Genomic DNA, 26,862 nt, shown 5'->3' with positions numbered 1-26,862 from the left:
GTAGCCAGGGTAGTTTCAAAAATATTTAAAGCTAAAATGGAGTACTTAAACAGAACTGAATGTATCTAATCAGTATGACTGATTTTCAGAGGGAGAGAGAAAAAAAAAGTGGGGGGGGGGGGGGGGGGGGGGAGAGAGAGAGAGAGAGAGAAAAAAAAAGTGGGGGGGGGGGAACAAATATAACACATACTTTGGGCTCTGATATATTTTGTTTCTACAACAAGAAATGAAAGTTTTCAGACTCAGAATTTTTACACTAAAATATATCACAGAAGCACAAGATATACATTGAAAATAATAAATAAAGACACAAATCATGTCCATGAAGTATGTATACATATAATACTTTTAAAAAATGACCTATTTTCTATTGTGTATTGCGCATTGTAATCTATCTACATTATAAGTATGATCTACATCATATAACAACTTACAACAGAACTGATGTTAGATTAAAAAAAAATCTATCATTTCATCTACTTGTAAACAAAATTCAACAAAAGTCAGTGAACAATTATCAAACCTCATACAATAAATTTCTTCACATTTTCACAAATATCATTTGATCAAACATTGATAGTAAATCATTTAAAGGCATCGGCTTTGACAATTATTGGTTGTACTGTACAAATTCTGATAACATTATCATCAAATATGTAGGAAAATTTCCCCAATGGGCATTGGCTTGTAACTTATAGCTGGCTTCCCCTGCTTTAATCCACAACTACAGCCTCTTTGAAAGTCACACTGATACCATGATTATTGCTAGGGGCTTGATAACGTTCGTAACCAGGTCCACCTGTCGTAAACAAATTGTCATGGTAACCATTGTCTCCAAAATCTGTACATACTGGGCCAATACCTTTCACTGTTGGTCCAAAATTATCAGCTTCATTTTTAATGTCATTTTCATTTTTCTGTCGACCATTTTGCTGATGTCTGACTGGTTTAGAAGGTGGGGTCTTTTTCCTCCTTTCACTGTTTGATGAGGGACTAGTAAATCTGTTTTGATATGCCTGAGCAGCTAATGTTTTTTGAGAACGTTTGGAAGGATATTCTTGTGTATAGGTTGTGTAACGGCCTGGAACATGATACCATGCTGAACGATGATGGTACTCCTTTTTTATATCCCGTGGAGTTGACGGTGGACCAAGGAGACTGCTGACATCACTGTTTGGTCCATATGTTATGGATCGGGTATTACCAGGAGTGATTGCGTGTGGACTCATTACACTGCGACTACGCATGCTGCTATGTGTTGTACGAGACATTCGACTAGCACTTGTAATGTACGAGCTACCACTTTTAGCACTGCCACTTCGAACATTTGTCTTGCTGTTGTGAGGCTGACGAGGAGACACTGACCTTGAACTTCCTGCACTGCCATATCGTTTATACAGACGTACAGGAACAAAATCCTGACTGTCAGGAACATCAAACGTAGTTACTTGTTTCCCAACTGACCTTGCCAGTGTGGTTCGATCCATACCTCCGATATCATCCGCAAAACTATCAATCTGTGGATCTGCTACACGTGTCTCCTTCCCCGAATCCTCAGCCTCTTCTTGCATTGAGGTAAGATTGATTTCCACTTTTTTAGAACTTTCATCTGGAGAAGAGTTTGTACTTTTAGGTGAAGAGGTTCTTAGGCGCCTGTCTAGTGTTCCTCTTTGTAAAAGTCGAGGACGCTCCGACTCCAGCATGAGTTTCTCGGAGGCACTTAAAAAGCTGAGACTACTATGACGACTGAGTTGGCTGTAAGATGCATCATTCTTACCACTATCTGGACGTGAATTTGAGTATACTGAGCTACCTCCTCTGCTGGATGACCTTGATTTGGCTCTCCGCTCAAAATTGATGATATCTTTTTCTCGCCATGACATATTGCTGTATGGACGTTCCACTGACCTTACGTCAGTAGGTTTGGCGGGACCAAACTCATAGCGCCCCATCTTTAGTGTCACCTCCAGTTTGCTCAGGTAAGAACGCACAGCACGAGTGTCAATGTGGTCTCCTCCTGAAACACAAGATAAACATTCAGTAAAACAAACTTGATACGAAACAACAACACAAGAAAAATGTGTACATATTTTTTACCTTTGAGTCTCCACTGGCTTATCAAAAAACAAGATGTGCTTATGAAACACTATGTCCCTAGTTGCAACAAAATTCTGACGTGGGACATTAAAACTGTACTGTATAAGACATGTGCTAATTGCATGTACACTTTGAAAAAAAATTGTCTTCAATGTGCAATAGTTAAGGCTGACGTCTAAGTTTTCAACTGTAGGTCAAAGGTCACTGTCAAGGATACATCCTCAAAAATTTTGGTACCACCAGAAGGGTCCTGTCATAAGGAACACACATGTTGAACATGAAAGCTCTACATCTTATAATGCAATAATTATGGCCAATGTTAAAATTTTTCAAATGTAGGTCGAAAGCTACGGTCAAGATCAAAAGGTCAAAGAAAAATTTTGTTACCACTGGAAAGGTCTTGTCACAAAAAAAACACATGTTGAATATGAAGAACTTTAAGCAATACAGTACTTATCACAGAACAGTTATCCCATAAAAATATGTATCACATACAGTACTTATCACAGAACAGTTATCCCATAAAAATATGTATCACATACAGTACTTATCACAGAATATTTGTCTCATAAAAATATGTATCACATACAGTACTTATCACAGAATATTTGTCCCATAAAAATATGTATCACATACAGTACTTACCACAGAATAGTTATCTCATAAAAATATGTATCAAAATGATACATTACTTTTGACAGAAGAATTAAATATCATTCCTTAATAGTTAAAGTAGATATGTATGTTTCACCATACTTTGTCAGGCAATAAGTCTGTGTCTCGTCTATCTAACAACAAATACTGTTTAATTGCCCTGTAATAAGCCCACCTATTACCACAGTGAGTCATCGTGAGTATTAGTGCAGGACTAGTTGCTAGATCAATATATAATTCAGATATTTAGAGCAAGGTATTTCAAACAACAGATAAAAGTAGTACTACTCAAACTGCATGTGGCATTCCTTATATTTATAGCACCGCCATGTAACACAGGGGATATTAACTGTCAAATGATCCTTCCTTTTTATTGATATTGTATTAACAATACAAAAACAAATCGGCAATGCTTTCCTTCCCTACCATTTAGAAGGGTTCAAGTTTCCAAGTACCAGCACAAACTTTTCACAGATATGTGATAATCTGCTGTTCACCATACTGCACTTTGAAGATTATGAACATAACAGCCCTTAAGTATAGGTCTTGTAGATCTTACAAGTTTTAAGCACAAAGCCATATTTCAATGGAGAATGAATAAAATGAGACTTAATAAAGAATTACAGTTGCTAAGGTCACATGTATTTAATCAAATTTTTCTGAAGAAGTCTTGGCAATACATGACTGATCCCATAGAAAGGTATTAAAATAATATATTACTGATACCATACTAGTCACTACATATCAAAACAAGTAACTAATACTATACTAACTCATGAAATGATACTCTGAATCACCCGTTTAGACAGAAGCAACAAAGTATGAGACCAGACATTATCATAGCTATTGTATTATATTCTGTTGTTTCAAGATGTAGTTCTGGCCATATCAGCGTTAAAGGACATTCAGTTGGCATTCAAGGGCCTATGAACGCCAGCTGATTAAGGGCAAATTTAATGATATATGTAAGTTCTTCACATTGAATTTAATTATAAATTAGTTGGTATTCATAACGTCTAGTAATGCCAGCTTAAATTTATCATTTTCAATCATCATGTTTACATTACTTACAATACTCTTACCCATCTGGCAGTTCATAAACTGATAATACACAGATGACTTTGGTAAGGTTACACTGTAGCAAATAACCCTACCATGGTAAATGCAATGCTATTAGTCCTGGATTTCTCTGTACCTATACAGTATACCTACTGTCTATCAAAAACTTTATTTATTCAGCCCTAGTGACATAATTCCCTGGGTAAGTCTTAGGTTTACATTAATATTCCCCGAGTTAAAAGTCCTGTTATATATCTCAATGTTATTTGATATTAATAAAAATGGATTGTACAGAATACCATTCTTTTCCAATGTCAGTAGAACTAAGAACTATGAATAATGAAACATACAATCATTTTATCCGTTGAGGTTTTTTGTCTACATCAATGTGACTTGGACAGAACTTGTGTACCTGAGAACTGAGTGTATAGGATAATTATATTGTTTATGACCTACAAGTACAGTTAATAGTTTACCTGGCATGCTGAAGATGTTCTCTGGAACCTTAGGCAAGTATTTACATGTAATCCACGCAGTAGACATGGTGATCACTGTCAACTAACACAGTAATAGTGAAAACAGGTGCACTTTGCTGTCTATCAGAACATATCCTCCACTATCAACACACAGTCAATCTACACTCAATGTCCCTTACAGATTAGTTTGTTAAGTCGACATGTTTGCCATTAAACACAAAAGACTTACATAATCCGTAAGTAAGGTCATTAATACATAATACTAAGGACACAAAATACAAATCCGCTCTGCAGTGTAAAATACTGCTCCAGACGTCCAGAACTAAAGCTATAAATAGGGCATTGTAACAGTTGACCACTATGGTCAGTCCTTGATGTAAATCAATCCCTTATGTATAAATTCTACACAGTTGAAAAGTCTTTGGATAAATCTACACAGGATCTAGAAAGTCCAAACTGCTATCTCAGTCTCCTTCACAGTGTCCAGTGTGTGTTTGAGAAATGTTGAAGCAGTAACTTCACAAAGTCTGACTTCATTTACATTATTCATGAAAAATCTACATGTACAATCTGGACGATAAAGAAAACTTAATGTAGCGTGAACATAAGAGGTCAGGAACAATGTAATCCGGACTATTAATGGTACTTAAGTACAAGTGCTAGAGTGGATCACTATAGCTGAACCATTTCTTTTCGTAAAAGAAAGAAGTCGTTCTAATTCAAGTTTGTTGTTAAGTGTCTGGAAATGGAATAGTATGATTATATATACAGTAGATATTCTATGTATGTCTCTGAACAATACCAAACAGATGTATGTACTGTGGTTTCTGTCCGTCAAGAAGTTTATGAATTGGTTAATTGATTATAATCCAAAGGTTCAATAGCTGGCTTTGGCAGTCTCTTCACCTGTACAGATAACCCAGCCACCTAAAACTTAATATCACACACAGGTGCCAAAATCAGAGAAACAAAACCCAGGTAGATATCGAGGTATTCTGTAGTATATGGTCCGAGTCTGTACTTTGTCTCTAACAGGTGGTCATTACACATGTAGGTTATGAAAAAACTCCTAGTGTTCTTGTGTATACACTTCACGACTAAACAGCACCACCAGCAATTCACAAGCTACATGACAGCAGCCAGAGGATACCATATTAGAGGTGAAAAATCTCAAGTTAAAAGCCCTCCAAGGTGTAGCTTGTATCAAACTCTATTTCTTTTTTCAGATAGTCTCTCAAAGATTCATATATTATACCAGTTGGAAGTCACTGATTTTCTCCTCAAGATATAGGAACTGTTGAGACTCTTAAAAGTCCATAAAACTCTCAAAATTATTCTCAGAAGAACCCACTAGAGTTTAGGAATTGGTCATTCATGTTTGCTGAATGTATGGTATTAAAGCGTCCTGTCAAACCATATCAGTGTATAATTCCTTTTAAACAGGTGTTGTTAATCTTCATTACTCCCGGCTACCATACAACACTGTTTAAAACTTCTTAACAGTTCAAAATGCAGGTCCACACTTAAATGTATCGACACTGTTGATAAGTAATATGTGATAAATCGCTGTCGAAGACAAGGCGACGTATGTAGGTACCATATGCTGTCTGTGTTGAATCATTGGTGTACTATTGGTCGGCCTGGCGCTAGGCCCTTAACTAAGTAATCCTATATCAGTCGTGTGTATATATATATATACATTAATACTCAATACACAGGACTGCAACCAACGGGTTTTTGTGTATTATCTAAATCTATAAGCAGATTACCTTTCAGTATTTAAACTAACAAGGTTTCTTGTTTGATTTACACTGTTTTTTTTAAGTCTTTACGTCCATATTAAGCCATTCTCACCATTACGATCCAGTTTAGCAATGGTTTACCTGACTACGGCACAAATCAAATATTTTTTTGGTGACAAATTCAAACAATTACAAGGTCATAACATGTAGCTGTGGCTCAACCTATAAAAGAAATGTGAAAACAGTGAAAGAAATTTATCTTTCTCTCAATATCAAGAAAGAATTGCTATTTAATGGCTGTTGAAACTTTCAAAGATTTCAATTACTGGTTGCTATGGACAGGGGGAAAATGTAGACTGGATCTTCTATGGAAAGCAACTTGGGTGGTCAGGTGGTGCAGTGAACCTCACTTGCCTTCTCCCTATCATGGTTTGATTTCCCAATCATATATGAAAAAGCATGTGGTCACCTGCTCAGTAACATGGATTTTCTTCAGGAATTTTAAGTTCTTCTCATACTTGAAGACCCCCCTACATGTTGCCATCTCAGTCAACAAAAGTGGCTGATAAAATTTTATAGAATTAACATGTTTTAAAATTGATCTACTTCCCACATTGATTATTCAATATAGCAGCCAGAATAACATAGAGACATTAATATTGAATGCAAGCCAGGAGATAATGCTATCTGACCACTCTTAACTAATGCCACTGTGGCCAGTTGGTTGAGACGTTTGAACACCTCTGGGTAGGGGGTTTCAGGCCTATGTGGGGCAGTCACCAGATACTGGCGGCAGGTCGGTTTTTTTTTCTCCGGGAACTCGGAAAACCCTCCACCCAAACCGAGCCAATCATCAATCACATGCCCCTGGCTGTTAATAGGAGATAAAGCAACAATAAACAAACAACAAACTAAGGTCTCTTTTAAGTAAGAATATGGTCAGTGACAGAAACTGACCAAGGATTGACCAACAATCATTAAAAAAGATTAGGCAGTCATGAACAAATATCATCTTTAGATCCTCTCCAAAGGAAGCTGATACATTGTACATTATGCTCTGAACTATATAATGCAATGAATGAGTAAACAAAAGAATAAAAACACATGGAGAGAATAGACCGTGAGAAAGCACACATCAACTGATGACATAAAGAAATTAAAGAACCAAAAGGTCAATAAAGCCAACTTCAATGTTATGTTAAGTCAATAAAAACCTTTTAACAGCTGCAGCTAAAAAGGTATTGAATACTCCCTGCAGCGTAACATGTAAAAATTGAACTCAGCACTCTTAAATTATCTCTGAATGCTGATGTCAGCAGGATTTTTTTAAATAAAAAATGTACAGAATAAGTCCTCAGTTGATCTAGGTTGAGTTCCAAGACTGAATGTCACTGCTTTATTTACAGTTAAAGATAAAATTGACTGAAGGAAATAAGCAAGAAAAAAAATAAGTACATGTCTTCATCTTACAGAATTTGAAAAACTGAGACAATTCAGAATCAAACTTTAAGTAAATATAATCATGAAATATTTTCTCTGCCAAAAAAATTTTGATTAAATCACATATTTTTCGTTATTCGAAAAGTAAACTAATCCAAGGCAAGGTGACACTTGAAAGTACATTTAATATAAATTTGTGTTTGTCCGCTGCACAGAAAAAAAATGTCATTTTATATAAATTCAAAGCTAGGTTAAATTTTTTCAAACAAGCTGAACAGTATATTACAATCCTTACTTCTGTCACCAAAGTTGATGTTTAATAATGTAATCCATTGATAATGTATTTCAATAAATATTATTAATAACAAATTCTAAAACCTACAGGAAATCTCTTGAATTCTATAGAAAATTATTGTTCAGATATGTTTGTATTTATTCACAATAAGTAAATATGATCTTTACAGCTGTAATTCCCTTTGAAGCTTTTTCATAACCCTAAGTACAAAATAGAATGTATTGAATTGATTGTATTTTTTTGAAAGTTAATGAATATATAGAGTTTTAACAATTCTGATACTGATTATATTCCATACCAGAAATTATTCATATTTCTATTTCCTTAACATATAAGTTCATGTTCATATTTTTGTATCATGAAGTTTTTCAATATTGAAAGGATTTACATTATTTATCATAATTAAAGCAACAGATTTGTGATTCAACCAGACTTATTTGATTCAATCCTTGTCTGAAACATGTTGATAAGTAATGCTACTTTCCATATCACACATTTGATTTGTATCATCGCCAAATTATAAATTACTTAATAATAATAATTCATAATTAGTTGACTGTTGCTAATCTGTATGATTTTAAAGTTTAAAGCATGTTGTCATTAATTGCATGCCGGGTTTGTTGCCCTGTGAACAGCCAAAGTCATTTTAAGGTGGGATCCCCTGGTGGCTACCTCATTGAGCATCATACAGAAGGCCCATCATATCCCATCTGGAGGAATCTTACAGTAAAGTGCCTTTCCCAAGGACACAACACATTAGCACACTTCGGTCTGTTTTTCAGCTCTCCAAGAAACACAGACTGCCTAGGGTAGGGAGTGTCGAACCGTACACCTCAGATCTTTTAATCAAAAGAACTATCATAACCCTTCTTCATTGATTGTCAAATAACATTTGTATATCATCACTGCAAAACTATTCCAGAAGCTAGGTGATATCACATATACATACCTACATACACATTCCTAAATAAGTATTTGCTAATTAACCATTATTACAAATACTGTGATTACAGATATACCAGGAATGAAATTAATTCATCGTTAGGTCTGTGGCTGTTTTATATTGTTGTATGAATACTGCTTTATCTAGCAGTGACAGTCACAAAGGTTGTAAAAATGTAAAAAAAATTCCTATAACACTTTTTTTATTTATAATTTGTACTGTGTAACAGATATAAGCTTAAAATGTACACAAAACAAAAATTAAAGTACAACTCCCTATTACTGGAGATCTGGCCTCAGTCAGAATCCAGTGTTGATTTGATTTCCAATTGTTGTAAAAATCCTGTCATGTAATCATATACCCAACACACGTTAGAGCGTGTAACGGGCGGCCATCTTTTATACAGAGTCACTGGTGTGTTAGAGATTGGCTACTGATCTGTACTGATGTTACATTTTGTCCAATGTCACACGCGAGTCACGATCGAACCTTGGTCAATCTGAAACCCTATACCGTCTGCCACCATTCAAACATCTAACAGATCAAATAGGCAAGATTTGTCAGAATAAAAAAAATTCAATCATCAGTCTTGTTTTAAAATTCATACAATTAAATCAAATACATTACACGGATTCTAATGGTGTTTGATTAAGATTAAAATTTTGAATTAAGATAAAAATTTTGACAACATGTCAGATTGAACAATCAAATAATGTTAATTATTTCAGTAATCAACGATTCAAAATCAGTTTTTTTAGTTTAAAAGAACAAATATTGTAATTACCTTCACAATGAATGAGCCAACAACCCCCTCCCCCCAAAAAAGAAAATATATATATATATATATATATATTTAAACTTCATTATTGTAGTGTTGAAGGTGAAATAAAAAGGCATCTTATACTTTTCAAAAAAAAAAGTTTGTTTCAGTCAACCAAATAAGATCAAAAAGCAAGAAATCAAACAATATCATGAAAAACTGCTGTAAAAAATTCCCCATCTGACCTCAAATTTGATAGAGAGCCAAGGTAAGACAAACAAACAAAATTTATGAATAAAACTAAAAAGGTTTTGACCACCAAACCTCAGCAGACAGACAAAGTGGTTAGACAAAGTGGTTTATCATACCACTTAGATCATCATTAGCAGAGTGTTTAAACAAACAGGCTTGTAACTCTCTCAAACATGAACCCTCGTTATTGTTTATTTAGGTCTTGTGAAAGTGTTGGAAACATTCATACCAAACACATTGAAGTTCAGATTCAATATTTGCTTTTAAGAAAGCTTCTCTTTTATCTTCAACACTGGCACAGAAAATATATCCCTGTAACTTTTTCTCTTTTGCTACGATTGATCATTTCTCCATTAACTATAGAAAAAGAAACATATCAAAAATCCAATTGGACTGACAATCATTCTTGTCAACGTTTCAATCATTTGATCTAATTTACCTTTCATATAATCGATAATCATATTATAATGGATTTCTTTCAGTCCAGTACAACAATACCAATTCCAGCCCGAACAGATTAGACTGGCTTTTGGCAACAATTCTTCACATTGGCAAGAGAAGTTACTGCGGGTTTCTTTGTAATGGTAATAAAAGTAACAAAGCCATCAGTGCAATTTCTCTAATCTCGTTTGTAGAATAAATAAATCTATATGTACGGTAAATATTCTCAAAGTTTGTTTATCTTACTTAAACAATGGAAAGATGTTTCTAAATAAAACTGACACTGGTATTAGATAACAATGACACCAGTCTATCACATATATGCTTCCTTGTATATGCTATAGTACATTTACACAGGTCTATTGAGTATCCAGGTGCTTCGCCACAGGATTTTGGCGTACATGCTGATGAGAATGAATTTGGGGTGACCCCTACCATTGCTTCCCCCTTCCCCCTTATGCAGCAGCCATCCCGAAGTTCACAGATTACTGCTATCAAAAGCACACATTAACTACTGCAGTGGATGAATGTAACTCAGACTTGTATAAATCTACCAACAAACCAGTTTATATTGCTCCAGAAATGTTCTATAAGATGTCATTTGACTGTTGAACTCGGGCCCGTATTTGGAATAAAATATGTAGCAAAGGACAAATAGGGTATAACTAAACTATGTGATGCTGTGTATCCAGTAAGACATGAGCAGAACATTAGATACCCATCCTCCGCAAACAAATAAAGAAATACTTTGTTCTATGGTAATGAGTACAAATATGGAAATGAAACAATAATTGTCCCATCAAATTGCCACATTAAATGTACATTGTCATGTCATGACATCAAGTTTACAAAGTTCAACAAAATCAGCTGGGCTGAGTCAAAATGGTGGAAAGAGTGCTATGTTTTAATGACAAAGAATATCACATTTAAAGAGATCATACGAACCTAGAAAATTTGATCTCAGGACAAGATGAAAATGTAGAAAACAAAGAACAATAAATCTTCTGAAGATTGTGGTATCAAAATGCCATTCAGGAAAACATATTTCATGTCAAGGTTGTGAAGACTACTACCATTCAAGGATATAAGTTAATCCAAAAGAAGGAAAAAAACCAATGGGCAACAGCTCCTCTGAAAATTATTGAACAAATCTGCAATCCAGGAAAACACAATTTCATGACTAAGTCATTAAGTCGGTCAATTATAAAACAGATCTGTTAAAAAATGGAGATTTCCACACAAATCTAAGATTCTAAAACAAACAAAAGGCAATAAATGTTTTTAATAAAAACTGAAATTCAGAAAAACATAACTACAGGTCATGATGATTAACCCTACAAAATGACATATGGAGAACGTTTCCAGACAAAGTTTACAACAGATGGACAGGCTAGAACTTTGAATATTGATATCAGAAATATTGACCAAGGTGGCCAAGTTAAACTGTTAAATAATAAAGATTTCAACCATTATCAGACTAAACACAGAGGTAGTACAGACTACATAGGACTGCAGTGTTCCACTTAAGGTCAGACTAAACACAGAGGTAGTACAGACTACATAGGACTGCAGTGTTCCACTTAAGGTCAGACTTAACACAGAGGTAGTACAGACTACATAGGACTGCAGTGTTCCACTTAAGGTCAGACTTAACACAGAGGTAGTACAGACTACATAGGACTGCAGTGTTCCACTTAAGGTCAGACTTAACACAGAGGTAGTACAGACAATGTAGGATGGCAGTGTTCCACTTAAGGTCAGACATAACACAGAGGTAGACCAGACAATGTAGGATGGCAGTGTTCCACTTAAGGTCAGACTTAACACAGAGGTAGACCAGACAATGTAGGATGGCAGTGTTCCACTTAAGGTCAGACTTAACACAGAGGTAGACCAACACAAGGTAGACCACAGACAGTACAGACAATGTAGGATGGCAGTGTTCCATGTAGGATGGCAGTGTTCCACTTAAGGTCAGACTTAACACAGAGGTAGACCAGACAATGTAGGATGGCAGTGTTCCACTTAAGGTCAGACTTAACACAGAGGTAGACCAGACAATGTAGGATGGCAGTGTTCCACTTAAGGTCAGACTTAACACAGAGGTAGTACAGACTACATAGGACTGCAGTGTTCCACTTAAGGTCAGACTTAACACAGAGGTAGACCAGACAATGTAGGATGGCAGTGTTCCACTTAAGGTCAGACTTAACACAGAGGTAGACCCAGGAGGTGTTCCACTTAAGGTCAGACTTAACACAGAGGTAGTACAGACAATGTAGGATGGCAGTGTTCCACTTAAGGTCAGACTTAACACAGAGGTAGTACAGACTACATAGGACTGCAGTGTTCCACTTAAGGTCAGACTTAACACAGAGGTAGTACAGACAATGTAGGATGGCAGTGTTCCACTTAAGGTCAGACTTAACACAGAGGTAGTACAGACTAGACTGCAGTGTTCCATTAAGGTCAGGAGGTAGACCAGACAATGTAGGATGGCAGTGTTCCACTTAAGGTCAGACTTAACACAGAGGTAGACCAGACAATGTAGGATGGCAGTGTTCCACTTAAGGTCAGACTTAACAGAGGTTTTACAGACTACATAGGGCTGCATGGTCCCAATAGGATTCATAGTGCACCACCAGTAACCACATGTACATACCCACTGATATATGGAGATGTTGGCCACACTTTAAAATGGTAATGTATCTGAAATCTTATAACCTTCCCTTAAAACATTCCGATGTGTCACAATAAACTTACAATGGCTAATAAGGGGTGCCACCTGGGTAGGGTCAGCCTAAAGAAAATAGAATCAGAAAAAACAGACTGAAAGTATTTAAAATTAGGGCTGATGATTAGCTTGGATTTCTTTGCATAACAAAAAAAAAACAAAAACTATTTTTTTATACCTGTAGGGAAGTGCCATACATCTTATTGCTTGTAACAATTATGCAAATTCTTGTCAAATATTTTTGCATTTCATAACCTGCATCAGCTATTGAGAAATAGTGCTTTTAATCTTGTATATAAAACATAACTTCTGGTCGAAGTGTGATCAAGGCGTATAGCAAAATCCACATACACATCTGAACTCTACCTTTAATAACGATTTGCATTAGAAAAGTTGGAATCTGAACAAGCAATGGAGAATTTGTACCCTTAGTCATGACCTTGACCTTAGGTTTTCAAATTCTGTTAAAAACACATTTAAACTTAAGTTAAGTATAACTCTGACATTCAAAGATAATCTCCAGAAAAATACTCTGGTGATGACCTTGCCCTTTAAATCAGCTGTAAGTATTCTATTTCAGTTTGTTGCAATATTTTTATCATAACTTGTTTACTTATACTTACATACATTTCAAATGTTGATTTTCCAGTGTATGGTGCTGACTGATGTCAGTGATATTTTGACATGTAATCAGTTGTTACAGGTGTAACTATATAACTAATGTATAGTCACTATTCTGGTTCACAAGAGCTGGTTAATTTGTCAAAAAGACACAAAGGAACAAGTAGCTGGTTGTGGGTTTGCACTGTGGCCATAATTGCTGATATAAGCCACAACTGACAAGTATCAAAAGTACTGACTCACAAAAGTTGTCTCCCATCAATGTGTCAAGCTTCTGAACTAAGGGAAGATAACTCACAAAATAATATCAACAACTTAATTGTCTTAATGTAACCACACATGTAAAATACGTATTTGAAATATCAATTAGTAGACCCTTACACAATCTGTATAAAAAAACTGTCACGGTACACCCTTAAAATTGCATGAATGGCCTAAGGGAGATAACTCTCAAGATAATCCAACAAACACAGCTTGTAGAACTTTTCAATATGACCCATTACAGAATACAGAAGTCAGTACAGTATCTTTACATTCATATCTAGTATGCAGAAATTCATGATACAACCAAGGGAATTTTATAACCTGTGGCGTTATGACGTCTGCAGTTTTACAATGAAGATGTCAAATAATAGTGTAATGCTGCAAGCAACAACACCAAGTGTAACAATGAAAATTATGTCAAAATTCATCACACTTGAATTTGCTGTGGTCAATGAAAACATAGTTATTTATGAAAACAGAATTAATTACTTTCATATAGTTTTGAATTGGCATGACATCTTTTTAAAAATGGGGCAAAGCCATAATTGACCGGTGCGGGATGAGTGCAATGTTATATATCAAGCTCAAAACAACATCTCAACCAATGAGAGGCTAACATGCTCAAAACAACATCTCAACCAATGAGAGGCAAAGGCTGCCATCTTGGATTTTCCACGCCAGACTGTTAAAAATGACCAAGTTCCAAAATATCAAGAAATACCATCCAGAATGAATCCTAAATCAATAGGTGCACATCTTCAACATATCTATAAACATCCTACAAATTTTCAAGATTCTACAAAACTTGTACCCCTTTTCCTCTCCCACCTGCCTGCCCACCTGCCCACCCGCCCACCATTCACCATACTATATAACCCGGATTTTAACTATGTGCAACCCAGCCAAAAATAAAAACTTCCATATCTTTTTTTTTCTTTGTAGTTGAATATACCATAGAAAAGTTGCCTTACCTAAGTGGGTAGTTTTGATGTCCAGAGCTCGCTGTAATAACTTCACAGCTTCACCCTTTGCTCCCTGGCTTGATTCTTCTTGCACCAACTTTGCTGCAAGTGATTAATTACATAATTATCACTGTTTTCATTATTAATAAAATGTAATTCAATGTCTATCAACATTTCTCCCAATAAATCTGAGATATTTAAAATACTTTGACTTATGTCGTGAAAATTTGTAGACCCTAAAATCTTCTCCCTCTCTTCAAGAAGATGAGATTTAAGATGGAAAGTTGGAAGTTTAAGGAAATTTTGACTTCATTAAAACTTGTTGATGGCTAATTGATTACATAGCTACACTTTGTTTCAGATCTAGCAAGGCATACCTTCTTTATTATTTATTGGGCTTAACAAGAAATTTGTAGACAGTAGTTTAGGGTATGAAATAACCTACCTAATTCCATAAGAATATCAGAAACAGATAGGTGAGTTGCACCCAGACATGTCTCCCTAATTTCCAGTGAACGTCTGTAGACAGTCTCAGCAGCCACTTTGTCATAGCTTAAAAAATAATGAAATATTTTATTCCATATTTAAGATATATTAAAATTCAGATACAAGTATAATTTTATTCATAATTTTGGGATATTATCAAGCCTAATACTGGTATGTATTTATTTATCTGTATATAAATAATATCTGCAGAATTCTATTTACCAAATCAATTTCATTTACATTAAAACATATTACAAGTCAGTTAACAGACCCTGCCATATAGAATTACATAGGTTGTTGTCTTTAAAGAAACATACCCTCGAATGTTTTGAGGATTTCCCATGATGCCAGCTAGGACATACAAGATGTCTGCCACCAGAGGATGTGTTCTGCCATACCACTGCTCTCGAATAAGAAGAGATTGACGGAGACAGCTTTCTCCCAGTAAAAACTCAAACTGCTGGGACCTAAAGACATAAAGAATCACCAGAATTAATGAAACAAATGGGATGATGTTACAATTTGAGATAAATGGATATTGAAATAAATAAACTAAGTAAACATTTGTTAAGAAGTTCACATATAAAATACATTATTTAGAACAAGTACTCCACTGACCTAAGAATGCCTAGATGGTAGAGAATTGTTGCCCGTGTTGCTAGGTTACCACAACTGGTCACACAGTCGAGCGCCTCTTTTAGTAGATCTTCAGCAATATCCATGCTACCCTGTTGAAGCCTCAGGTTTCCATGGTGATTTAGCAGTCTCCCTATTGTTAGAAAGAATGTTGCTTTTCAATTACTTTTCACTGTCAATCAATAATTCACATCATTTTTAGAGTGAGATGTGATGTTAATCAGAGAAATATAGTATTTGAACACGAATGTCATTGATGTTTAAATTCAGGATTTTCACAAAAAAATTTACCATCTGGAAAACTATTAAATGTCTCAAAAATCAAAAAGAAAAATTATGGTTGCATGGCAACAGATCACTCAAATGTATGAAAATATTTGTGTGGCTAAACAGAAATGTTCAAATAAATATGACTTTGAGGAAGCCTTTGCCAACGAAAATAAATGAAAATTTTACCTTTAAGATTAGTTATCTCATAGTACTTAGGTGTTCCTTCTTCAATATCTAGGTCAGAAATATCCATGACAGTTCTAAGTGCACGTCGGAACCACTTCTCTGTCTGTTCCATGTCGGCTTCCACCTCCTTACTGAACTGACCCAACATCTCCTGGACACGAGCGTGCAGAAGCTGGTCATCCTCAGACAAGGGGTAGTTCTGAATCATGATAGAACACTTTAATAAAGTTACCTACTCAAAAAATAATTTACGAGAGAGAAAGCATATTATTTAGTTACATACAGCTGAAAATTGAATCAAAATCATTGCCAAGAAATAATCTAAATAGACCTACCAAAATGAATAAACAAAGAACTGGTACTGTAATTTATATTTAGAAACTCTTCAATGTCTACAAGGAAACATTACGCATGTATAGTACATTAATTCTTCTGTATATTCTATATTCTATTATATACTCTACCTTATCCAGTTTGTCATTGAGTGCCCTACATATGGTGTCCGTGACCTTGTGATGTCCAGTGTCCTTGAGAAAGCATGCTATCATGAAGGCCAGCTTGATATTAGAGGAGGTCAGCACAATCTCCTTTGGTCCTTGATCTATCATAAAACATTTCATAACTTCAGTAACCAGATTCAGCTATGAAATTACATAAAGATAAATATGAGATATTAATGAATTATAAGCCATATATTTCCTGGAGAAAAATTTTCATTAAATTTCTTTTCTTTTCATTGCTTTCAGTAAAGTTAAAGTTAATTTTCCAGTGATTTCTGAATATAATAAAATAAATTGTCTCTGAAAATTCCATGACAAGCCACTGTTACAAATTAACATGTAATGGTCAAAGGGAGATAACTATATGATTTTTTTTAACCTGATTTGTAAGTATAAACAGGTTTTTTCCTGGACAACAAGTCACTTTCTCCTTAAACTGAAATGCAGATATCAGAGGATTTTTTATGCCAAAATTTTGCTTTTCTTTTCACCTAAAATTTCCGTGCTCATCACCTTTACCTGAAATACACTTGATGGACATTTTAACAAGAAACCCCTTAACAAGGGTTTAGTGTATTTACCTGATGTGATGCTTGTTTTACTCTCTGTTAAAAAGATGGTGTCTATCCCATTCTGTGCCTCTGAGATTGTGATCCTTGGCAGTTCATCTTCCCCTTCCTCTCCATACTGTTGATCACAAAGACAAGAGATGTGAATTTATTACACAATTAGATTTTTCAAACCTGACTGTTTGAAAGACATTTATGATCTTAATAAATTATTTCAAACTTTATAAATCTATGAATGTTTTGAATAACCAGATAATGCCAAAAGTAATTGTATGGAAAAATAACAAATGAGGAAAAAATGTACTTAAACACGACTGGCAGATGAATTTTATCTTTAAAATTTGTTTGAAATTGAGCCATGTTGTTCTGATTTTGCTATCTGTAAACACTACCGTTCATACTAGATGAGTACAACTGAACACTGACCCTAAAGCTGTCTGCAACACTTGATGTCTCTTCAATCACCGACAGTGTACGTTGTTCATGCGGGGATGATGTTATGATTCGAGGTACATTGGTAAAAACATGGGGTCTAAACACTTCTCCATTCTCGTCTAAGGTAGACACTGACAAAGCGTCTCCGTTCTCACTGACTAGAATGGTCCCGTCACCATCCTATCAGGTAAAGAAAAATTCATTTTGTCATACTGGAGCTCCCTTAGTTTTATCAGACCCTGTTATATTATTGAAATATTTCACAGCACCGACTTAGAATAGACTGATTTTTGTTTGTTGATTGGTTTTTGCTTGATGGTTCAAAATTTCCAAGTTAGAGTTTTTCTCGTACTTACATTTCCAAGTAGGAAAAGAATACTGAAATTGTAAAAAGGAAAAATTATTGACTTCAACTTAAGAACATTACTTAACTGGGTTTGTTGTCCTGAATTGTACCTACCTCTGACTGGTCATCCAACACACCAAGGCTGGTCAGCAGCTGTGTGTAGGTGGATGTTATGTCAATACCTTGACCAGCTAGAACTGACCAGTAATACGCAAGGTCCAGTTTATTTGATGGGCATTGCTTTTCTTCATTCAGGAAGCCATTTATGATTCTGGCAAATAAAAAAAAAAAACCGAATGACCCAAAATTAGACAGCTTTAGAACAAAAAACAAAAAAAAAAAGAAACTTTATATCAGTCTATGAAAATTTATAATAAAATTAACTGAAATATTTGGCTCTGTGTTTTCAACACATGCGAACTCACAAACTGGAATGGTGACTGCAAACAAAGGGACCTACTGTAAGCAACATTTGTGTTGCAATCTGGTCAATTAATCAAAACAAAACCAATATATTACAATTATTTAAAACACATGTTGTTCTGAATATTTTAAAACCTACACAGGATCCATGAGGGCCTTTGACAGTCCCTCAAAGTCTCCAGCCATCAGTAACTGGTGAGGCAGTCCTAGAAGGATGACATTGGAGAAAGGCAGCTGCTTGAAATACTTGGTCATGTGGATATGGAACTTCTGTTTCTCTCCTCTCCATTCTCTGTTGGCAGCATCATTAGCTGTCACTTCAGAACCAATTGACTTGAATGAATCTATTCAGCAGAAAAAAATTGAAATATTCATTTTTTTTCAAACTGTTTCAGATCTGCTAATGATCTTTAAACAGAATCAGTCAATAAATAAGTTTATTTCCGTTTTCACAGAGTAAAAAATTAAAAAGTAATGCTTTTCTAAAATTACCAAAAAAAAAAAAAAAAGTTAATTATGGCAAGACTTTGTGAATGTCATTAGTTTCAAATTTCTTTTTTATGCAGGTTGTTATCAAAGTAACTGTCCAGGGTCTGTTGGCTTTACTCCATTGTTAGTTTTAATTCACCAACAACAGTCAGCCTTTTATTGGGTTCAAATACTGGCAAAATTTTGAAACTAGACAACAAACTAGGTTAGACTTAAAAAATGCTTAATTCCCGAAATGATTCTTAATTGGGGTCATAAGATATATATATATATTCTTGTGTATCAAATTGATGATTACAAACAATTAGAATCTGACAAATTTATCACTTTCACTATAATCACTAAGATGTCACAACAAAGTCATAAGAATTACAAGGCAATATGACAATGAATATATATATATAATTGCTTGAAAATACTTAGATGATATTACAAATATTCTGAACATTTATATACATGACTAAACTGTATTTTGATAACTTGGTTTTGCTACATGAAATAATAACTTTATTGAAAAGTTAATAAAATCACAAATTTTTTCCTAAAACACTTCCTAGCCAGAAAAACAAATCACACAAATCATATCTAAAACAACATCTCTAAAAACATCTACCGCATCAATATCGTCATTCTAAAACTCGTCAGCATTATAAGCATGAAAGCAACAAATTTGTTTACCTCCTTATCTTCAAACATATTTTGAAGCAAATTTCTTTGATAAAGGTTTAAAGAAATTCGAGCTATGAAATTTCAATACATCGTAAAATAACTCTGGGCAGATAACTCTTCACCTTGACATTTCAATACATCGTAAAATAACTCTGGGCAGATAACTCTTTACCTTGACATTTCAATACATTGTAAAATAGTTCTGGGCAGATAACTCTTCACCTAAAATTCAAAGAAAGAATTGTGACATGCTATATAATTACGTGGTACAGTCTTTGTGAATATTAGGTAAGCTGATCCAGGAGAACATGTTAGTAATATAATTTTGTGATATTATGGCAATTTATTAAGTGAAAATAGCATATACAGAATATTTGTTAAATGAATACATGTATATCATATAAACGGTCATGATAATAAGTTGATATGGTGAAATTTTTTGGAAGGTATCATATTAATATCCAAGTACCGAGAAACACGGAGTGAAGAAAATATTTTGAGGTTTCCAAAATACATGTATAATTCTTGTCAATTCGATGTTAAGGAATCATTAAGTAATAAAAGAAATTTAACCCCAGCAATGCCGTAAATATTTTAGCATTTTCAGTTATCTAAGAAATTAATCAAACTATGCTATACTTTTATATAATTACAGTAAAATCAGGATATACCCCTATAAAAAACAAATAAGATTTGCTAATATCTATAACCATGATGGGAATCTCAGCTTCTTTGCCATTTTTCCCATTTGTAATTTGATTAAAAGCACAAATTTCTACAGGAGCCAGTTTTATGAAACCATACCCCATTTAGGGATTGTGATACTACTCTAAGACAACCACAGACAAAAACGGGTAAAACTCTCAACAAGATTATTAATTAACACACCAGGAGAGACCAATTAAATTTAATTGACAAGAGGTCAGAATGTATTAACCTTAATTATATCCCTAACAAAGCAGCATCTACACACAAAAACCATATCTCTACAAGTCACTAACCCATTTAAAGAGAGATAACTCAATATTTAGACAGCCTTTAGTGTAAACCAAAATCATATCACATATCTACTGGCAATTCAGATGGTAAACAACAAGGCATTTAGACAGACTGGCCTGCTGTTCACACAGCATTATCAAACACTGGTGGTTTCAGTCCCTACTGTATCAGAAAATTAGGTTTAGTCTAGGTATACCTGATGCAAGGCTCACATTGAATGCGAAGGAAGACAAGGGAGATAACCCTTCTAACAAGGATTCAAAAAAGCAATTTGAAATAATCTTTTGATAATCCTAAATTAGCTTGTACTGTCTACTATCTCCATATCATAATTTTGAAGATTATCATTATCCATTCTAAAATATTAAAACAAATATATAAAAGGAAGAGGTGTAGGGGTAACTAATACGACACCATTGTAAAATTCTTGTGAGCTGTCATCAGGTTTACTTAAGTCACACAGGCATAGATTACAAGATTACAGCCTTATACAGCCACACTGTGTTACAGCAGGTTACATCCAACTTCAGTGGTGTACATAAGGGGTGCATGTTACAAACATACTAATATTATACTGTGTTCGTTGGTTTCCCTTGCTTTTCTTCTTTTTTGCTCGACCTATATAAATCATACATGTTCATCAAAACCATTACCAGTCATGCAAATTAGTGTTTTTCTTGAATAGCAAATAACATTTATTAATATACATACATGCAAATTAATATCATGTGCCTTATTTAATATATAAAGCATGGTGACATGCATAACTTTCACAAACACATAAATCCTCAAATTACCAACATGCTCTTTTTTATGGCTCAGAAAAATGTTTTTATTTTCTTTCTCATATTTTGTCAAGGAGTGACAAGTCATGAAGAAACAGACATCATGATTGATATGCTAATTTACTTAATCTTTTGACCCAGAGGTCGGCTAACTAAATGAAACTTTTCATGTGTGTAAGAAACCTGAATTACAACATATTGGTGATAAAGTCCTTTTTTGTGAAATCTCAGTAAACTGTCCAGGACAGGTATGGTAATTACAGAGCTATGAACTATACAGGTAAAAATCACAGGGATAAATTATCTTAGATATGTACCTAATAAACTAACTTATTTCTTATGACAGACCAGTTATAAGCAGAAAAAAAGTTCATTTAAGTCAAATTGTCTGTAAAAACACCTCTCTTACATTCAACCTATTTACATTGTGCTATATTTAATTTTCAATCTATAAATACTACATTTCTCTGACCTTTCTACCTGTCTATAAAAATCATTTATAAACTATCATTAGAAATCATCTTTCTATTAACTTTCCACTTTTCTATAAAGACCATGTTTCTATCATATTCCAAAAACCTGATTCATTACAAAAGCTGTCTATAAATAGCAAAGAGTGTTTGCCAAGAGCACCTTTATATACAGGTTTCTGTCTATAAACTCTACATATAATATACCTGTGCATAATGACCACCTGGAAAGATTTCTTCTGTTCTATTTTAGACAGTTTTGGCTATATTTAAATATATTGTATCTTACAAAACACCAGCTTGTAACCACTATTCTGACAATGACAGTCAATATGTAAGGGGGATAACTGGAACCATATGTGCTAGACAATTGGTACAGTTGATATACACAGAGTTGGCAAACCTCCTTCAGCACAGCTGTAGTTACAAAGTAAAACACTAAAGGAGATTATGTAACACAGCATTGTGTAATCTGCTGAAATGTTGTGAGCAGTACGGTACCATCAATATATCCACGCGCAAAACCTGCCATAAATAACTTATGGGTGAGACCTACTGTAAACATCCTTATTAGCGAGACCTACTATAAAGATTCTCATGTGTGAGACTTACAATAAATGTCCTATTGGGTGAGATCTATCATAAGTATTTTCATGAGCGGACCTACCGTAAATATCCCTATGGATGAGACCTATCATAAATATTTTCATGCGCGAAACCTACCGGATTTATCCTTATGGGCAAGAGCTACCGTAAATATCCTTAATAGAGAATCAAATGGTCTAAGGGTGAGGAAACTTTCCTGTTCATTTTTTTATTCATTATGTTCGTAATTTTGAGTGAGACAATTCTGCCTGCCAAGAGTGAAAATCATGAATGACATCAGTATAACACTAGATAGAAATTGATTAAATGCCAAAAACTCTTCCCATGATCACAATATGATGTCTGAACAGAATACACAAGGTCACATTATCACTGTGAACCCTGACGTACCTGTTCAGATATCTTTCAATAGTCATGACTGTTATACCACTAGACAAACAACGGTTGACTTAAATTAAATCTAATGATCCCTTAAACTAATTTGGAGTAAATTACTTTAATGAAATCTTTTGACTAGGATTCAAATTTTTCAAACTTCAGATACAAGACTAAAATAGAACATAAATTACATTATTGAAGAAATCTGTATGTGTATCAAAATCTCATTACAAAATAGATTTCTTTGAACAAATGCCAATGTATTGGAGAAAATAAGTCAATTATTCAAAACTGCTTGGTTGGCTTCATAAAAATAAAAATATCATTATTGAATGAATATTTTACAAAAGGATACAATAGCTGTGTCAGACAACGAGCTTGTTCACGCAATGTCAAATTATCAAACTGTTCATAATGTAATATTGTTTATGATGATTCTTTACACTCTATGGATTTCATGAAAGACAACTATCATCATTTAATGCTATTTGTATCAATTTACCACCTTATAAAAGCCTTTAACCATTGTTGACTGTGTTCCAGTAACCTAGTTATCATACAGTACAGTAATTATACTCATCTCAACACATCATCAAGGTCTAAGAACAATCTAAACACAAACCCAAATTCAAGACAGCTTTTTTTTTAAGGAAATGTTTTTTTGAAATCAATATATCAGTTCTGGCTTTGAACCAATTTTGAATTCATAAAACAAAATATTTGTTTGGTAAGATGACATGTCCACATAATGATGTATATCGAGTATAAAATTTTGATGAAATGAACAAAAGATCAATATTCTTCTGCTTACTGGAAAATACTTAAAACATTTCAGGAAAACGATTGTCCTTTTCTTGCATCATAGATGTAAACCTGCATAACTTTGAAATTTACCAGCACCAAAATTTTGACAACCATGAGCTAGCCTTATTGAGCAGGTCCACCGTGTTTACTTGATCACAAAGCTTTGTTGCTTCAACAATGTTTCTAGTTTAAAAATTTACATACATTTTGATGTAATAATCTTTTATATTTAGAAATCATTGACATCTGTACATAAGATTAATTCTGTAATATCTTTTACACTTTATCAGGAATAAATTGAGGATTTCCCAAAAAGTCAAAAAGAATTGTACAAGTGATTTTCTAACTAGTGAAACTAAATGGAATTTTAACAAACATTCAGGGATCTATAACCTATACATGTATATAGAGTGGGTCAGTACTGATACACTAACTAATTATATATATATATATATATATATAACTATCTACCAGAAATCCAATTGAAACAAGGTATATATAGAAGAAATCCTAACACAAAAACCTTTTTAGGCCTATGCAGGCAGAATTAGATAAAAAGCCATAGCTGATGAATTATCAAACATTAAACAAAATAACCACAAGTCAACAATTTTTAAAAATTGGTTAAAATAGCATATATATCTTATAAAAAATATTATCAGATTACGAAAACAAAATCAAATTGATAAACCAAAAGAAAACACAAAACCCTTGAAATTTGAAAATGATCCAATTAATAGTTTTATTTTGAAGTATAAGAACACTTACGCAGCAGCACATATTCCACAATTTCCTTGAAATGTTGATGGGCATAAACTAGTCTCCCATCTGGACCTTCATATAGAAGATTCCCAAGACACGTGCGGAACTGCAGCCAATCAAATTTCTTCACAATGCGACTTCCTGTGTAGCCAATTCTTTGAAGAAGTGCAAACAAATCAGTCTCGGTCAAACCCATTTTGGATACAGCAAAGAGTCGAAGGACATCAGGCACCCAGCCTTCAAACTCTATAGAACAAATACAAGAGTGAAAAAAGGTTAAACACATGTGACTCTGTGTTTATAATCTGTAAGTGTTATGCGTATTTTTCTCAAACCTCTCACAAGTCTTTACGGTATTTAAAACAGAATTCTTTATGGTCATTGATTGTGTTTTGCTAGCATCTTATAATATCCATTCAAATGTTATTGGCTAAAGAACAAAATGTATACTTCAGCTGTGTGTGACTATAATGGAAGAACAAATATTTTTCTCCTTTTGATACAGGAACTATAATTCTAGGTCTGATCAATATTGTGATCAATTAATTGTTATATAGAACCTGTTTATAATTTGGGATAGGTTGAATAATATAGCTTTATAATTGGTCAAAATATCTTAGATATGAATTGATTGAGCAAGGAAGGGTAGTTCCACTTACATCTACATGTATACAAATATTGAAAACATACATCAATACTGTGAAAGCTGAGATTTTTAAGAATTCAATAATTTCATCAATTTTTGTAGAGTAAAATCAGCGTATATGAACATACTGACACACAACTGGGTACATGCTATATAGAGTCAACCAATATTTTTTGTAATTCGACTAAATTGTCTGGATATGAAGTGACAATTTTGCTTTGAAAGTTTTTGAAATTTCTTGTTGTCTCGAGCTACATACAATGAATTAGGCCTATTGTAAATGTTTCTATTTCTAGCACATTCGTACTATAACACGTCATCCTAAACATGCAATCACAGGTTACATAAAACAGCGACTGAAAATCAAACTGATCAGATGACATGTAATGACAAATACATATACATGTATGATATTACTGATAGTATAACATATAGGGTACATTTACAGAACAATATGGAAAACACTGATGTCTTCCACATTCTTCTACAATAGGTCACTGTGACATATCTTTCTAAGGATGATGGGCTAAGATATGAGAATATCACCCTGGTAGTAGATTTAGCTACAGATAGTAACACTGTTATTTATATGGCACCAAATCATTTAGACACAACTAGAGATGTGATTTGTTCATACTTCATAAAGATATGAACTCTAATCATCACATCATTAATTTTAACACTCAACAGATAGGGAGGATACCGTATACCAGTAAATAAACATCTTAATTAGAAAACTTTATCAGCTTCAATCAAGATCAAAAGTCAAAAAGTCAAAATCTAGAGTCCAAAGTGTATTCAAGAACATGTTCTTTGTCAATTATGAAAGAGAAAAAACAAAATGACTGCGCCTTCAAATTTTACTAATTCATGCAAATTTCAAATTGTTACCATAAAAACAAAATTTAAAAATAAGGAACTAAGAATTTGAATCTTGATGACATTTTGGGCCAATAAATGGCCCAAACCATATTTTGATAAGATATGTTAGTACTGATATTAGAAAAACATTCAAAAGGCATTTGTACAAACAAAAGGTTTTAACAATACCAACAACAACAACAAGGTTATGATATATTATCCAGCGTAACTATGAATAAATAACACTTTTAATTCCGTTCTAGCTCCACACAACCCAATAACAATCTATACATGTTAAAATTATTCCTACTATCACATCTGGCATCAGTGCATGAATTCAATATCATCCATAGATCATGCATGAATTTTTACATATCAAACACAACCACAAAATCGGCATTATCTAAAGCAATTTCATTGCATTCTGCTTGTAATTTTTACCTTCCTTTGTTTTTTCTGGAACTTAAAAAACAAATCACATGCAACAAAATACTACTGAATTCTGAAATTGAACAGGAAAACCATGCTATACTGTTATCAAATGGCTGATGTAATGATGTGGCTTAGTAAAACCTGTATCATGGCAAACATGTAAGGATGTTTAAAGGAGACCAGTTTTTAGGAGACGTTGCAATATGTTGATAGTAAAGCAGACAGATAGAAGATTTAATTGTTGTATTTAGATTTTAATTAGTAACTTTTACCTTTTATGGATATTCCACTTAGATACCATTTTTTTCTTCCCCTTTCTCCTCTTTAACAATTCCCTTTCTTCAGCCCCATCTACATCCCTAACACCCAT

General features: G+C 33.9%; 1 protein-coding gene across 2 annotated transcripts in view; it reads right to left on the bottom strand.

Moving 5' to 3' along the window:
* Positions 1–149: 149 nt before the first annotated feature.
* The window catches only part of LOC132555125 (putative tetratricopeptide repeat protein 41), a 41,823-nt gene continuing 15,110 nt past the window's right edge, over positions 150–26,862 (bottom strand). Inside the window, exons 7-19 of one of the 2 annotated variants that reach the window (XM_060219467.1) lie at positions 26,502–26,522; positions 24,560–24,799; positions 18,731–18,935; positions 18,283–18,439; positions 17,814–18,002; positions 17,400–17,505; positions 16,783–16,919; positions 16,319–16,517; positions 15,845–15,995; positions 15,544–15,693; positions 15,186–15,292; positions 14,750–14,842; positions 150–2,017 (exon numbers count right to left, since the gene is read on the bottom strand). In XM_060219467.1, coding sequence (XP_060075450.1) covers positions 714–2,017; positions 14,750–14,842; positions 15,186–15,292; positions 15,544–15,693; positions 15,845–15,995; positions 16,319–16,517; positions 16,783–16,919; positions 17,400–17,505; positions 17,814–18,002; positions 18,283–18,439; positions 18,731–18,935; positions 24,560–24,799; positions 26,502–26,522 — 3,059 coding nt within the window. In that variant the 3' untranslated portion in view covers positions 150–713. The remainder of the gene's footprint in view (positions 2,018–14,749; positions 14,843–15,185; positions 15,293–15,543; positions 15,694–15,844; positions 15,996–16,318; positions 16,518–16,782; positions 16,920–17,399; positions 17,506–17,813; positions 18,003–18,282; positions 18,440–18,730; positions 18,936–24,559; positions 24,800–26,501; positions 26,523–26,862) is intronic. The other variant, XM_060219468.1, reaches the window with a different exon arrangement.

The sequence above is a fragment of the Ylistrum balloti genome, unplaced genomic scaffold (assembly GCF_031769215.1).
Source record: "Ylistrum balloti isolate Yb309-2 unplaced genomic scaffold, AGI_CSIRO_Ybal_v1 Utg370452, whole genome shotgun sequence".
Taxonomy (NCBI): Eukaryota; Metazoa; Mollusca; class Bivalvia; order Pectinida; family Pectinidae; genus Ylistrum; species Ylistrum balloti.
Note: the sequence above shows the minus strand (reverse complement) of the source record. Positions and strands in the feature narration are given on the sequence as shown.